Source organism: Ochotona curzoniae, unplaced genomic scaffold (genome assembly GCF_017591425.1).
Source record: "Ochotona curzoniae isolate NIBS_2020 unplaced genomic scaffold, NIBS_Ocur_1.0 scaffold_274, whole genome shotgun sequence".
Lineage (NCBI taxonomy): Eukaryota > Metazoa > Chordata > Mammalia > Lagomorpha > Ochotonidae > Ochotona > Ochotona curzoniae.
Genome location: NW_024467101.1, coordinates 12,068,741 through 12,083,974, shown reverse-complemented (window position 1 = coordinate 12,083,974; position 15,234 = coordinate 12,068,741). Strand labels below are relative to the sequence as shown.

The window sequence follows — 15,234 nt, the reverse complement described above, 5'->3', positions numbered from 1 at the left end:
TGGCAGGTAGACAGGCCCTTGAACTTGAGCTGTGTGCTCCCGTTTGACCCCCTCTGGAGTTGCTGTCTCAGCCTTCAGGGAATTCAGGCACATGTCCCTGGGGGCCAGCTGAACCTGCACCACACAACAGACCTCAGAAAGCTATCACACCCGCCCTGGGACTTGGGGGCAGCCTAACACCGAAAAGAGGTGAGAGATAAATCCACGGCCAAAGCAGGACTCCCGATGAAGCAGCAGAGGCCATGCCAGGCTTTTCTTCTGATCCTTTCCTGGGTCAGGCTTGAGGTGATTCCTGGAAAAAAATCAAGGTTCACCCCGGGTGGCAGGGCTGAGGATTTTTTTTTGTTATGTGCACAGATAGATGTCTGATGGGATACCCAAAGGATGCTACCCCAAAACGATGCTACACTAGCCAGCAGCTCCCACCACGTCTATGGTCAGGGGAGCCTTGGTGTTCAGCTGATTTCCTTTTTTGGGGGGTAGGGGCCCAGCTTGGGCTTTGCACAGACACAGCTCTCTGGCGTTTCAGAGTGGGAGCCCTTGGCAGGCACGCATGCCGTGGGATGTGGAGGCATCAGAGGTCCCAAATGTGTGCAACGTGCCCCCTGTTCAGGGGGAGAGGGGGCACAAAGGAGGCCTGGCTGACCTAGAGAGGAAGGACCAGGGCTAGAGGTTGGTGAACACACCCCCTGCTGGGGTTTGGGTTATGTGCAGCGTCCGCACGGTGAAGGTCAGGGATCTAGAGCAGCTACCAAGAAGCTGCCAGATCCCTTTGAAAGTCAGAGAAGACTGCACCTCTGAGGGAAGGAAACCTTGCAAAGAAGGTGTGTGTGTGCGTGCGTGTGTGTATGTGCGTGTGTGTGCCCATGCCGTGTGCATGTGTGTGTTCATCTCTAATTAAACCATGTTGGTGATGGACATTGTAGGGGTTGAGTTTATTTGTCTGCCGGTCTTGCCGTTTGTGTTCACCCCAAGGTAACTCAGTGCCTTCCTGTGCTTTCCCAGCATGAGAAGGGGCATGGCACAGCTGGCTGCCACTAGTCACAACTCTGATTCCTGTCAAAGAGCCAGTATGTTTCTCTAAAGGTGCATAGGTCACCAGAGCTGACTTTTTGCAGGCTCAGGTCTTGATTCAACTGTGCGTGGGGCTGTGTCTCTGCAGTCAGGGCCTTTGGGTCCTATAGGACAGCAGTCAGAGGGGGACAGCTTGGCAGCCCTGTCTATCCCTGCAGTCCACAATTTCCTTAGAACCCAAGTGGCTGTCTCGCTCATTACTTCTGGCCAGCTGAGTTCTCCTGGGCAACACAGAACCTTGGCCTGGCTGCTCTGGCCTTCCAGCTGGTCAGTCTGCCAGGCAACTGTGTAGCTTCCTTTTGCCCTTACATGCCCCATGGAAGTGGGGGCTGGGTCAGGCAGGAGGGCCTGGTGGACAGCAATGGTTGACGATGGCTGGGAATCAAAGGAATTGGCACTGAGGGCTTTCTCACCTGAGAAAGACTTTGGCTTCTGAAAAGCCTGCCCTTGTACCCCTACCCCCACCCACAATTTTTTTTTTTTTTTTTAGTGGAAGGCAATAAGAGTCTCAGAAATACTTGGGACCTTTAAAGAGAACACATCTGTGTCAATGTTTGAACTCTCCCATTGAAAACTCTGCTGCCAAGCAGAGGAACATCAGCTGGTTTTCTCAGCATGAGGCAAGCTGTCAGGAGATGGAAACTGGTCGATGCAGACCTTACTGCGTTGTCTCTTTCCTTCGCTCTAACTTCCCCAAGTCTCAGACACACACACAAACACACACATACCTGTCTCTAGTGGCAGTCACATGGTTGAGAGAGCATCTGGGGCATCAACTTTGAAATAAGTGCAGATTTTCATTTTACTTTCATGATTGATTCTCTCTCTCTCTTTAACTTTTTGTTTATGTATTTGACATCAGAAAGAGAGAGAGATTGACCTTTTTATACACTGGCTCACTCCCCAGATGGCTGCAATGGCTGGGCCTGGGCCAAGCCAGAGCCACACTTCCCATCTGTGAAATCAACATCATAGGGCATTGATGAGGATTTGTGTGTGCAAGAGTTTGGCGCACAGCCTGATGCCCAGTTAGAAGACAAAAAGTTGGGCTCAGCACGATAGAGTAGCAGCTAAAGTCCTTGCCTTGAATGCATCAGGATCCCATATGGGCACCAATTAGTGTCCTGGCAGCCCTGCTTCTCATCCAGCTCCCTGCTTGTGGCCTGGGAAAGCAGTCGAGGACGACCCAAAACCTTGGGACCCTGCACTCATGTGGGAGATCCAGAAGAAGCTCCTGGCTCCTGGCTTCAGATTGGCTCAGCTCCAGCCATTGTGGTCACTTGGGAAGTGAATCAGTGGATGAAAGATATTCCTCTCTGTCTCTCCTCCTCTCTGTATATCTGACTTTCTAATTAAAAAAACAAGATGAGAGAGATGGGAAATGTGCTCCCACAAACAAGGAGACTGCCTGGGCAAGTCTGGGTCTTATGAAGGAGTATCCCTCCCTACCCTCAGCAGCTCCTCCTCAAGCATCACGTGGTGCCCATGGGGCCACTCCATGGACAGCTGATGCTATTAGGCATCCTGGATGTAAGGCATGGTATTCCTAGTTACATTTCTCTCCTCTTGTGCCTGCTCCCCATCCCACTTCTGCCTATAACTTCCTGCAACAAAATCCAATACAGTGCTTCCTCAAGAGTGCTCCCAGATGGGCACTGATGCTCTGGACAAAAAGACTTCATAGATTTAGAAGAACAGAGTCAAGCAACCATGGACGTTCTCATCACCTTTATTATATTAGTGCAACCCAGAGTCTAGTTAGTTAAGCTCCACCACCCTCAGCTTTCCTTTCTGCTGGTGACTCATGGCAAGAATCCCCAGCTGACCCAGAGAGGGTGGAGAGACTCAGTGATCAGAGAGAGCTCACTCCAGGCCGGGCACCAGCCTGAGCTAGGGTGAGGGTAAGGAGCTTCTTACAGAGCAGTGCATTCATCAGTTGGCTCAGGGGATGGAGAATCTTAGTGGAGAAGACTGGGATCCCCATGGTCTTTACAGGTGGGATGGTGGCATCCTACACAGCTTCTTTTCTTCCAGAACCTCCCCAAAGAGCTTGGCTGCCTCCAGGGCGCAACCCCAGTGGATGGTAAGTCCATAGCCACCATGGCCATAGTTGTGGATGATCTGGGAGAAGCAAGAGAGAAGGTGGCTGAGTTTGGTGGAGGGGAATGGTGGAAGAAGATTGAGGAAGCTCTTTGACCCTTGGAAGCTTCCTGAAGCATCCCGGGCAAAGCCAGGTTATCACCTGAGCTCTCAGCACCCTGGTGGGATGGCCAGGACCCCTGGCAACAACAGAAAGGGCAATTGCTCATGGGACTGGAGAATGATGCCCTGGCCTCTTCCCTGTGGCCTAGGAAAAGAACCTGCCCTTATGCACAGCTCAGGGAAGGTAGACTCACAGCTGGCCGACAAGTCAGAGATTTCCTCCACGGCAAGTTGTTCAAAGTTTCCCCAATTATCTGCATCCTCCCACTCCAGCTGCGGTCCCATGAGCATCCACCACAGAAGGTGGCAAAGCAAGGGTCCCAGACAGGGGGTGGGGGGCTCTGGAATGTACGGATTTATCCTGTGGTTGCAGGTAAAACCTCTTTACTTCCTTCAAAGCCAAAGCCACAGGGGGGAGTTCAACTCCAGATATAACTCTCCCGTCTGCACACACACACACACTCACACACTGTGTTATACACAAGCCTCTGCACAGACAACCTCCACACAAACATCCACACCCTCTACATACACACACATGTGGCCCTCCATACACAAATGATCCCTCTTTAGTTGCACATGCACACACCAGTCCTCCATATTAATACATATCTCTTTCACACACACAGTTCTTCTATCTTCTTCATATACATTGCATTTCCATACATACACATACAATGATCCTTCTGCGCACACACACACACACACACACACACACACACAATCGTATACATGTACACATAATCTCTCTATACCCGTGGAAGCTTCAAAAGGTTCATAGAAATGTAGATTACTTTCTTGAAAAATTTTATTTCTTTAGCTTTTAAAATTTTATTGGAGAGCCTGGCACAAAGGCTCATTGGTTAAATCCTCGCCTTGAAACATGCTGACATCTCATATGGGTACCAGTTCATGTCCTGGCTGTTCCATTTCCCACCCAGCTGCCTGCTTATGGCCTGGGAAAACAATAGAGGATGGCCCAAAGCCTTGGGACCCTGCACTCGCGTGGGAGACCTAGGAAAAAGCTCTTGGCTTCTGGCTTCTGGCTTCTGGCTTCTGGCTTCAGATCAGCTCAGTTCTGGCCCAGCTGGAAAGTGAGCCAGCGGGGCTGAGATTTGAACCTAGGGACTCTGCTATGGGATGCAATCATCCCAAGCCGTATCTTAACTACTAAGCCCAATGCATGCATTTGTGTTTCCTTGAACTGTATATTCCATGAATTTCTAGAAGTGCCCTCTTATAAATATAACTCAGATACACAAGCACATGCACACAATCCACCTGAGATAAACAAGGAGATGGCGTTAACGGGGAGGTGGCTACTTCCACCAAGCCACCTGCTACTCCTGCACCCCAGGACAGCTCCCTTGGCTACAATAAGCCATCACCTCTGTGTGAGAGGTGCTGCCTCTTGTGTCAACTCGAGCTATTTTCGCCACTCTGGTGCCTCGGTTTTCCCACATGGAGAGACTGTTGGTTACCACTGTCTGCCTGCCTACCAAGGAGGCTCTGTGGAACCCAGGATCAGTCACAGCCAAGCTCCAGGTGGGACAGAGAACTTTCAGGCACCTGGAGGAGCAGCGCTGTCCTTGTCAGGAAAGCTTACCTCTATGTCTGACAGTCCCACTCGGAGCCGTTCTCTTTCAAGGCGGATCTGGGGCCGTACTGGTCGGAAGCCAGTCCATTCACCTACAATCCTTGCATTCTGGAAGACAAAGTGCTGGTAACTCAACACAACAGCAACTCAACTCTTGATTGGTTTTTTTTCTGCCGTTTCTAGGTTACTACCTAGAAGTTTGATTTTTAACATCTCATAGGTCATCATCAGCAAGACTAGCACCATCTCATTCACCTTAACTAGTCGTTGTCACATTGTCACTCTATCAGCTACTGCCATCATTATCATCACTGCACCATCCATCAGCTATTCCACCTGTGTGCACACCTGTGTCCACACCAACACCAGCCACAGCCAACCAATTCTGAACATTTAAATTTGTATTTGTTTTAGTTATTTGACAGACAGAGAGACACAAAGAGAGCTCCCGTCGACTGGTTCATACTGTAAATGCCCATTATGGTTAAACCTGGTCAGGATGAATCCTGGAGTTAGGAACGCAATCTCCCACATATGTAGCAGGAACCCAGTTATTTGAAGCATCATCTGCTGCTTCCTAGGGTGTGCATTTGCAGGAAGCTGGAACTGGAAGCGGAGCAGGAACTCAAACCTTGGTGCTCCAATAGGGGACTGAGCTCCCCATCTGGCAGCTTAACAACCTGGACCAATAGCCACCAGCACAGCCACAATATCCCCAACAGTCACCACCTCTTTGCCACCATTATCACTGTACTTAACACTTTCGTCACCATCACTGCTAATTTTGTGAAGGAAGATGGCTGTTCAGATGTCATTTCAGCAAGACATAACCCTTAGCCATGATCAGATAGCTTTCCTTGGTCCACTACCAGGCCTTCCTGCACATTGTCAAATGCTGGTGTGTTTCACAACCCCTTCCTGGATCAGTCTGCCCTGATTTCCCCACTGGGGTTATAATCCCATCTTCAAGTGTCCTCCTGATCAACATGGTCTAGGGCGCTGGTGTCCCCCCACCCCACCTTACCTCCAGTGTGGGCTCCAGCCTGCAACAACCTTTCCAAATGGTGTTATGGTCATCAATATTGTTGGCTTCACTCCAGTTTCCCATCTGGAAGATGCCTCCAAGAGTCACTTCCTGGAGCCTAGACAAAAATCAGGAGGGGTAAAAGATAAAGGACAATGAAGGCTTTAAGGTGAATAAAGCTAACCCACATGCTCACCAACTCTGCTCACTAACCAACATCATCAACCCAGCCATCCTTCGCTACCACCATGAACATCACCATCAATACCAGTCACTAACTCTATCACCACCATTAATATCACTACTGGGGCTGGTGCTGTGGTGTGGTGGGTTAAGTTGCCACCTGTAGTGTTGGTATTCCTGATAAATACCACTTCAAGTCCCAGCTACTCCACTTGCAATCCAAGTTCCTTGCTAATGCACCTGGGAAAACAGTAGAAGACGGTTCAAGTACTTGGGCTCCTGACACCCATGTGGGAAACTCAAGTGAAGCTCCTAACTTAGGTTTGGTCATTGTGGCCATTTGGAGAATGAATCACCAAATAAAAGACCTCTCTCTTTTCCCTTCTCTCTGTCTGTGTAATTCTGCCCTTCAAATAAATATTTTAAAAGCATCACCATCAACCCCACCACCAATTCTGCTACCACCATGAGTATCACCAACAATTCCATTCTCTCTATCAAAAATACCATCTCCACCATTGCCTTCACTACCACCATTAATACATTCTCAACCCCAATGACCATTGTTACCCATCTCTATCATGTCATTAACATCATCATCAAGATGTCAGTGCAGCCACACCATTAGCCTGACCTTTGGGATAACCATCACTGATATCCATCAGCACCAACTGCCATCCCCACTGCCAGTCCTCACTGTATTCACACACACGACACAATGGCTCAGTGGCTAAATACTCGCCTTGAAAGTGCTGGCATCTCATATGGATGCTGATTCATACCCAGACTTCCCCAGCTCCCATCTAGCTCCCTGCTTGTGGCCTAGGAAAGCATGGAATACGGCCCAAAGCCTTGGGACACTGCACCCATATGGAGACCTGAAAGAAGCTCCTGGCTCTTCTCTTGAATTTGGCTCAGCTCAGGCCATTGCTGCCATTTGGGGAGTAGACCAGCACATGGAAGATCTTTCTGTCTCTCCTTCTCTTTGTAAATCTAATCTACCTTTCCAATAAAAATAAATCTTAAAAAATATTCCATCAGCACATGACCCCTCTGAGGGAAAACCACATCCAAACCATAGCATTCCTGGTCAACATGGTATCTTCATCAACACACCCTCCAGCTACACCAACACCCTCACTCCATCAGTACTACCTTCTCCACCAACAGCAATACTATTTCCCACCACAATCCCACTGCAAATTCCACCACCATTCCACTGCAAACTATAACAGCATCAGTGTAGGTTACCATCTCCATGAACACCATCACTACCACCCCAATGTTCATCTCAGCCCCACTTGCATTGTTGCCATTGACACCATTCAGTATCACCACCATTGTCACACCCACTGCTTTGTCTCCGGTTCCCCTCCACTCCCAATCCTGCCATTCCAAAGACTGTTCAAGACAGAGCCCAACCAAGGCCAAGTCCTGCCTTCCGAGAGGTGCAGTGGCCCCAAAGCACTTGAAAACATTAGAAGAAAAGGACGGCAGGGATAACATCAGGAAGTTGAGCGGGCAGCAGGTGCACAAAGAGGGTGTCCCAGGTGCCCTTGGGACAGTGCAGTTCTTACCCAGGGATGATGTATGGGGATTTATAGATGCCTCTTTCTGAATCATGGGTGATAATGAAGTGCTTCATCCAAGGGGCCTCCACCTGTGGATTGAGAACTGAACAGTCCCATCCGGGGCACTGGATCAACAGACCAGCTTGCCCTCCCTTCCTTCTGCAGCCAGACATTGAACAAGAGTAGCCATGCCAATTCCTTAGCCCGCTCATGACTCTTTGGCCCAGTCCACACCTGACTGCTTGTCTCTCACAGAAAGAGCCACTCTGATTAGCTGCCCCTTCGCTCCCCAAATCACCCACATGTCTCTAGGAATGTCACTGAATGCCCCAGCACGTGTGTGTCAGTGTGTACTCACATTAGCTCACGTAGGAATGTGTGCACCTGCCCATCTCAATGCAGCTGTGGACTCACGTATCCACATGCATGTGCCCAAGCCCAGGGATAGGCACTCACTCACACACACGCACCCACACGCACAGCTTGGCAAGAAAAGGTGATTGCAGGTGTAGGCTCTGAAGCCAGACAGCCTGGGTTCTCATCCCAATCCTCCCCTTACCACTATGTGAACTTGTGCATATCTCGTAACTCTTCTGGTCTCAGTTTTTTTTTTCTTCTGTAAGCCCACCACAATAATAGGAGGGCTCAAAGGGCTGGGGTAAGGACTAAATCAGTGAGTGCTGAGACCGCTGTGTGGCACTAGAAAAAAAAAGTCCCAGATGTTTGCTCTTCCTGTTACGTTCCAGGCATGCGCAACTCTGACATGTAGATCAGGACTTTGCTATCAAGAGGAAATCCTGATCAAGAATGTTCGGCTGAGCATCGGTAGGTTGTCGAGTCTTTCCCATGGGGATTTCCTTCTGTGCAGGCTCCTCCAACAGATGAACCTGCTTCATCTTCTCCCTTGTGGAGTGGGTAAGCATGCAGAACAAGGTTACCCAGCAAAACGAGAGGCGTCACCTGTCACTCACCTTAATGATCTGCCCCCGGCCAGGCTGCAGCAAAGGGTCTGGTTGCAGCGCTCCTGCCCATACCCCGGTACAGTTGACAATCACATCAGCACCTCCTCTTGCCACCTGACAGCAGCCAACAGGGCAGGGGGATGAGTCCCCTGGGAGACCCTGTCCCGCTCTTTTCCTCCTGCCCCAGGAGCTATGGGACAGCAGCGAAAGATCTCAGCATTTGAGAATGAGTGAGCCTTGTTCCTCAGGTGTCGCTCCAGAGCCAATCCAGTGTGGGTAGGTCCTTGTTGTCTAATACAAGCAGCTGCAAGTGCAGAGCACTTTTCGCACACCAAGCATCTGTCTAGGTGCTGGGGTAGAAGGAAGTCAGGGCCTGGTGATGGCTGCTGTTTTTTCTATTGCTCCAAGCAGAACTGTGACTGTGGACGTGGGCCAGCTGCAGGCCTGCACTTGGCAGACACATCAGCCCAGAAGTCAAGAGAAAACAACCAAGTACTTGGACCATGAGGCTGGAATGCAACTGATATGGGGGGGGAAAAAAAAAGAATCTTTCCATAAAGCTCTCTACAAGTTACATATAAATTAGCCCCTAAGGGACCAGCGTGAGGCCACACTCTTTTGTTCCTGCCATCCACATTAAGCCAGAGACTTCCACCCTCAGACTGTCTGACTCTTTCTGGGACTGAGAAAAAGCCTAGAGACTGGGTGCAGGACTTAGGGTACCCCAGGAGCCAGAGACGCAGCCCCCCACTTCCACCACCAAACCAACAACAAGAAGCAGAGTTGTTGCTCCGGTCCATGCCCCATAGCCCTGTGGCTTACCTCCTCAAAAGACTCCACCTGGCGCTGGAAGAGTTTCACGCCTCTCTCTGTTAACCTGGGAGGATCAGACACACCGAAAAGTCCAGGATTCAGTTCTCTATGCCATCTGTCCAAGAGGGCGGCCTGGGGGACATTCGCCCCCAAAGAACCTTCTGTAGATCTGAACTAGTGAAAAGGAGATCTCTTTCCCTGTCTCTCCTTCTCTCTATAAAATCTGCCTTTCAGATACTAAATAAATATTTACCAAATACATATGTGAATATAAATATCGATGCATTCTTCAAGGTAAAGTCTGTTAACCTGAAACACTATCAGATTCCTATTAAGGTCAGAATTAAGACAGGACATCCATTAGCACCTGTATCAATTAGTGGTAAAAATAGAAGGTCACCTACAGTTTACTAATGATGTGATTGTAAACCTTAAGAGAATCCATTTAAAACTATTGCATAAAGATTAGGGATGATAGTGGGTTGTTAACAGATATCATATGGGGAAGTTGCCTAGGTTTTTTTTTTTTTTAAGATTTATTTATTTTGGGCCCGGCGCGATAGCGTAGTGGTTTAAGTCCTCGCTTTGCATGCGCCGAGATCCCCCATCTCTCTTTCTAATAAAAATAAATAAATATTTAAAAAAAAGATTTGTTTATTTTTACGAGAAAGTCAATATACAGGTAAGAAGAGAGACAGAGGGGGAGATCTTCTGTTCATTGATTCACTCCCCAAGTGGCTGCAACAGCCAGAGCTGAGCTGATCCGAATCTAGGAGCCAGGAGCTTCTTCCAGGCCTACCCACACAGGTGTAGGGTTCCCAGGTCGCAAGCAGGGAGCTAGATAGGAAGCAGGGCCACTGGAACTTTAGCCTCTAGGCTACCATGCCAGGCCCCTGCCAAGGTGTTTTTGATGCCCAATCAGGTTCAGGAAGCCCCACTTCTACCAGGAATAGTAGTAGTCAGGACCAAGGAGAGATCCCACTTTGAGCTTTCTTCAGCTTGGGGTTGGCTGGTATTTTTCCACTTTTGCTTCTGCCCCAGGAGATGCCCTCCACAAGCCACAGCGGAAATTCTTACCTTTTAGTCAGCCACTGCAGGTAGCTCTTCCCCTGCAGGACCAGGCTTGTGTTGAACCAGCCGTAGCTAAAGTTACACAGGCAAAAAGAAAAAAAGGAGGGGTGGGCATCAAGTCAAGATCAGAGCTGTTATTTGAGGGCTGTTAAGTACAAGTAGGTACAGTGTGGTTCTATGGCCTCCCCACGGGGTGGGCCAGAACTACGGAGTGAAATTCAAGGGCAAACGTAGTTTTCAACTCAATGCAAGAAGTGTCCGTCAGACAGTCATCCCTGATGCGGGCTATGCAAGTGGAGATTTGGATGAGCGGAAGTGGAGGAGGGTCAAGCAGGGGATGGAGTGGGAAGAGGACCAGATAGGCATCAGGGAGAGAGAGAGGTGTTTACAGCCGCACAAAGAGGATTGGAATCCCGCTTTGCTCAGTGGGCTGTATGATCTTAGCAAGCCAAGACGCCTCTCTGAAGCTCCGTTTTCTCCTCTGCCAAGCCAGTTGCAAGGTGGAGCTTCTGAGCCTGAGGTCTGGGACCCCACACTCTCGTCTCCTCCAGTTGGACCAACGGTCTCACTGAACGAGCTGGACTGGGGCTTCCATCCTTGGCTGCCTTCGGGGCAGCTCTGCCTGAATTGTGGGGCCTCAGCTCCTCTACCCGTGACAATGTTCTTACCTATAATCAGGGAACATGTCCAGCTCTCTGGGAGTCAGCTTCCGAAATCCCAGAACTGTGTCCTTCCAGAAAGGGTCCTGAGAAGGCGGATGGGAGTAGGGGAAGTTTGGGGAGTCCGAGGATAGGTAGAATTCAATGATAATGCTAAAAACTTACAGAACACTTTCTGGGTGTGAGACACTGTACTTAAACTGGTGCAGTTAATCTTCAGAATAGTTCATTAAGTTGGATATGATTCTATTTTTGAGACTTATTTATCTTTACTGGAAGAAGATTTTTTAAAAAAGATTTATACATTTTAATTGGAAAGGCAGATTTCTAGAGCTGAGGAGAGACAAAAAGATCTTTCATCTGCTGACTCACTCCCAAAATAGCTGCAAAGGCTGGAACTAAGCTGATCTGAAGCCAGGAGCCAGGAGCTTTTTCTGGATCTCCCATTGGAGGCACCAAGCGCTTGAACCATCTTCTGCTGTGTTCCCACGCACAATAGCAGGGAGCTGAATAGGAAGTGGAGCAACCAGAACTTGAACCATTACCTGTATGGGAGATTGGAACTACAGGTGGCAGTTTCACTCAGTATACCATAATGCCAGCCCCCTAAATGGGTCTTTTAATTGACTTTGGGTCTTTTAAATTGACAATGTTTGGAGGTTCTTATGAAATAAGGGTGAAAGTAAGATCAAGGGTGAATGATGGGACAAAGATCGGAAATAGGAGGGAAAGGAGGCCACACTGAGAGCCACCAAGTGGTCAGAGTCAGAGGCAGCAGGACCCGGGACAGACCCCTGGCTGGAGGCCTGGCCTTCCCACTGTTCTGAGACTGGGTGTCTGTGCTCTAGGGTCTGTCTGGTGGCTCTTTAGAAAGGTAATAGGTAAGTGGATAAAGCCTAGTAGAGACCTAACAACTGCATGAACTTAAGAGGGATCAGAGGACTCTGAGCCAGGGGCACCCTCCCCAGGCAGCCCTAGCATTCCCCTCCTCTCCCCAGTTCCATTCCTCTGAGCATGCTGGGCACCATGTGGCTGCAGACAGCCTGGGTTCACATCTCAGCTTTGCCCATGAAGAGCTTTGTGACCAGGCTGGCGCCATGGCTCAACAGGATGATCCTCTACCTTTAAACGCAAGATACCACATGGGTTCTGGTTTATGTGCTGACTGCTCCATTTCTGATCCAGCTCCCTGTTTGTGGAGGATGATCCAAAGCCTTGGGACCCTCATCCAAATGCACTATCTGGAAGAAAGCTCCAGGCTTCAGATTGGCTCAGTTCTAATTATGCAGCCATCTGGGGAGTAAACCAGAAGATGGAAGATCTTTCTGTCTCTCCTTCTCTTTGTAAATCTACGTTTCCAATAAAATAATAATAATAATAATAATAAATCTTAAAAGGCAGAGAGAGAGAGAGCTCTTCTTTGTGACCTTGAGCAAGTTTTTCCATTTCCCTGAGTCCATTTTTTGATCCTCAAAATATGGATAAAAATGACACTTCCTGGTGATAGAATGGATTAGGTGAATCTCTGGTTCTCATTGGCAAAGGGGCGTGGAGTGTAATCAATACTTTATCCATTTTTGCTGCCTGTTTGAACTTATAGGTTCAGGGTCCCTATCCAGGCTCTGTCTGCCTCCCTCCAACCAGCCCCCGAAACTCAGTGGCCAAGGACCCACACTTACCGGGACAGCATTGCGGAAGAGATTGTAACCCGAGATGAGGGCCAAGCCCATCGTCTCAGCGCTGGGGGAATGGACGTGGTTCAGGAGGTAGTCAAAAGTCTGCTGGTTCCAGTGCCTGCAAGAGTCACCCAGCATTCCTATCACCTAGTGTTCTGAGCTGGGTGACAACCTCAGGAAGACAGTGTGCCTGGGGCCATGGGACCCCCCAATCCAGACAACCACATGGTTGCTCCTGCAGTGGCCCAATCTCCTGGGGGTCAACCCCTCGAGAATGTGCCAATATTTCCCCATCAACAGGATGTAGAGGGAGAGACAGTAGGTGTCCCAGCACCACCATTTGAAAGGCAGTAATGACTGGGGACGACATGGTAGATGACTTCATGAAAGCATGGATCTGGTTTTGGAGACTGTGAGCCAACTGATTTGAAATCATTTTCATCTTCCTTCTCGGTACATAGCTCAGTTTCATTGTCTATGAGGGATCATCAAATGGCCATATTCTAGCCAATAGGCATCAAGAGTCTCCAAGAGATAATAATGGAAGGCAATAGAGCATAGGGTCAGACATCCATATGGAAGCCCTACCCTCACTACCTCCAACTTTGGATTTTGTGAGGTTCAGTTTTCTCATCTGTATTATGGAGTCAGTCTGTTCTCTATCCATGTGATCCAATGTGGACTCCTCTGGTGATCACCACCTGGTGAAAACAGTGACCTGGGTGCCACCGAGAGAGAGAGAGCAGAGCCATGGCATGGCAGGAGCCAGCCCAGGGATCACTGTCCACTGATTAGGAACATCAGTTTTGGAGTTAATGGGAGTGAGCAGCATCAAACTTTCTTTTTGGTCACAACGAGTGGAAGGCCTCGTGTGTTGAAGGAGCTGGCAGTCTCAACCGTGACATGATGATCTTTGCAACTTCTTTGATGCATCAAGCATTGATCCACCCACTGGGACCTAGACCAGACTCACCGATGTATCCAGTGCTGACAGCCATCCGTGTAGGGAAGAATGGAAGTAAAGGTGCCTAGCACCTAGTTCCAGACACCGAGCAGGGGCTGACTACCTACTGGTGTTTTCCTTATGCTGTGTTAACGGGGCACTTCCACCAAGGGCTCGTCCTGCCATTGGGAACCCTGAAACGAGGCATACCCTCTGCAGGTTCAGCCCCCTGCTGCTCCCCCTAAGGGTGCCCCCTGTGGGACCCACACTCACACTTCTTGTGGGTTGCTGGAGTCAGAGAGATAGGGCTGCCAGAGACCAGCAGCCACATCGGTGGTGGTAAGCGGGGTGAAGCGGTCTGCATAGACCTTCACATCCAGCGGCTGCAAGACCGAATGATAGCACTCGTGGATGCAGAGGGCAGTGGACAGCCCAATGACCCCCGCGCCGATCACCACCACGCGCATGGGACTGGCCTGCAGGAAGAAGGAAAGGTCATCATTACATCCACCACTGTCACCACCACTGCTATCATCAGCTGACGACTTACAAAGTAACACCTCCCAGTAGTAAAGAGGATTATTCCCATTGTGTGAACAAATACTGAAGCATGGAGAGGAAATGCTACTTGCCCCAGGTCCCATGGCTGGCAAGTGATGCACTGGAGAGCATTTCTAGACATTCTGTCCCCTGGGAATGGAGGGAAAAAAAAAAAAAAAACGGGCACGGCATGGTGGCCTAACAGCTAAAGTCCTCGCTTTGCACGCGCTGGGATCCCATATGGTTGCCGGTTCTAATCCCAGCAGCCCCACTTCCCATTCAGCTTCCTGCTCATGGCCTAGGAAAGCAGTTGAGGACAGCCCAAAGCCCTGGGGCCCTGCACCCATGTGGGAGAACAGGAAGAACTCCTGGCTCCTGGCTGTGGATTATTCCCCAAGTGGCCACAACGGCCAGAGCTGAGCCAATCCAAAGCCAGGAGCCAGGAGCCTCTTCTGAATCTCCCACACGGATACAGGCTCCCAAGGCCTTGGCCCATCCTTGACTGCTTTTCCAGGCCATGAGCAAGGAGCTGGATGGAAAGCAGGGCTGCTGAGATTAGAACCGATGTCCATATGGGATTCCAGCACATGTAAGGCAAGGACTTTAACCATTGGACTATCACACCAGACCCAATCATTGACCCATTTCTAAAAAGAGAAAACTGAAAAGCAGAGTGGTCAAGGTCACACAGTTAGCAAGCAATTTTGTAAACATAACAGCCACTGGTTGTACATCTCCTAAATGCCGAGCTGGCACCTTGCTGATTCGGCTGGCAGCACATCTGAACCAGGTTATGCCTCATGCTCTGTCTTCTGGCACAGATCTCAGCCTACCTCAGGATGCTGGGCTGGCCAGAGCCCTTTCTGCATGGACAAGACCTGGAAATTTTTAACCTTGAAATAGCTTTTGACCTTGAAGT

At 49.5% G+C, this 15,234-nt stretch overlaps 1 protein-coding gene across 2 annotated transcripts; it reads right to left on the bottom strand.

Moving 5' to 3' along the window:
* Positions 1-3,063: 3,063 nt before the first annotated feature.
* Positions 3,064-14,242, bottom strand: DAO (D-amino acid oxidase). 2 transcript variants are annotated; one of them, XM_041003877.1, is made up of 10 exons: positions 14,049-14,242; positions 12,836-12,950; positions 11,166-11,242; positions 10,504-10,569; positions 9,436-9,490; positions 8,623-8,727; positions 7,658-7,740; positions 5,898-6,015; positions 4,883-4,981; positions 3,064-3,195 (listed from the first exon to the last, which is right to left on the bottom strand). In XM_041003877.1, the coding sequence occupies exons 1-10, from the start codon at positions 14,240-14,242 to the stop codon at positions 3,064-3,066; spliced, it is 1,044 nt and encodes a 347-aa protein (XP_040859811.1). The 2 variants fall into 2 exon arrangements, with proteins under 2 accessions (XP_040859811.1, XP_040859812.1); XM_041003878.1 differs by lacking the exons at positions 3,064-3,195; positions 5,898-6,015 and having other exon boundaries at positions 4,966-4,981.
* Positions 14,243-15,234: the final 992 nt, after the last annotated feature.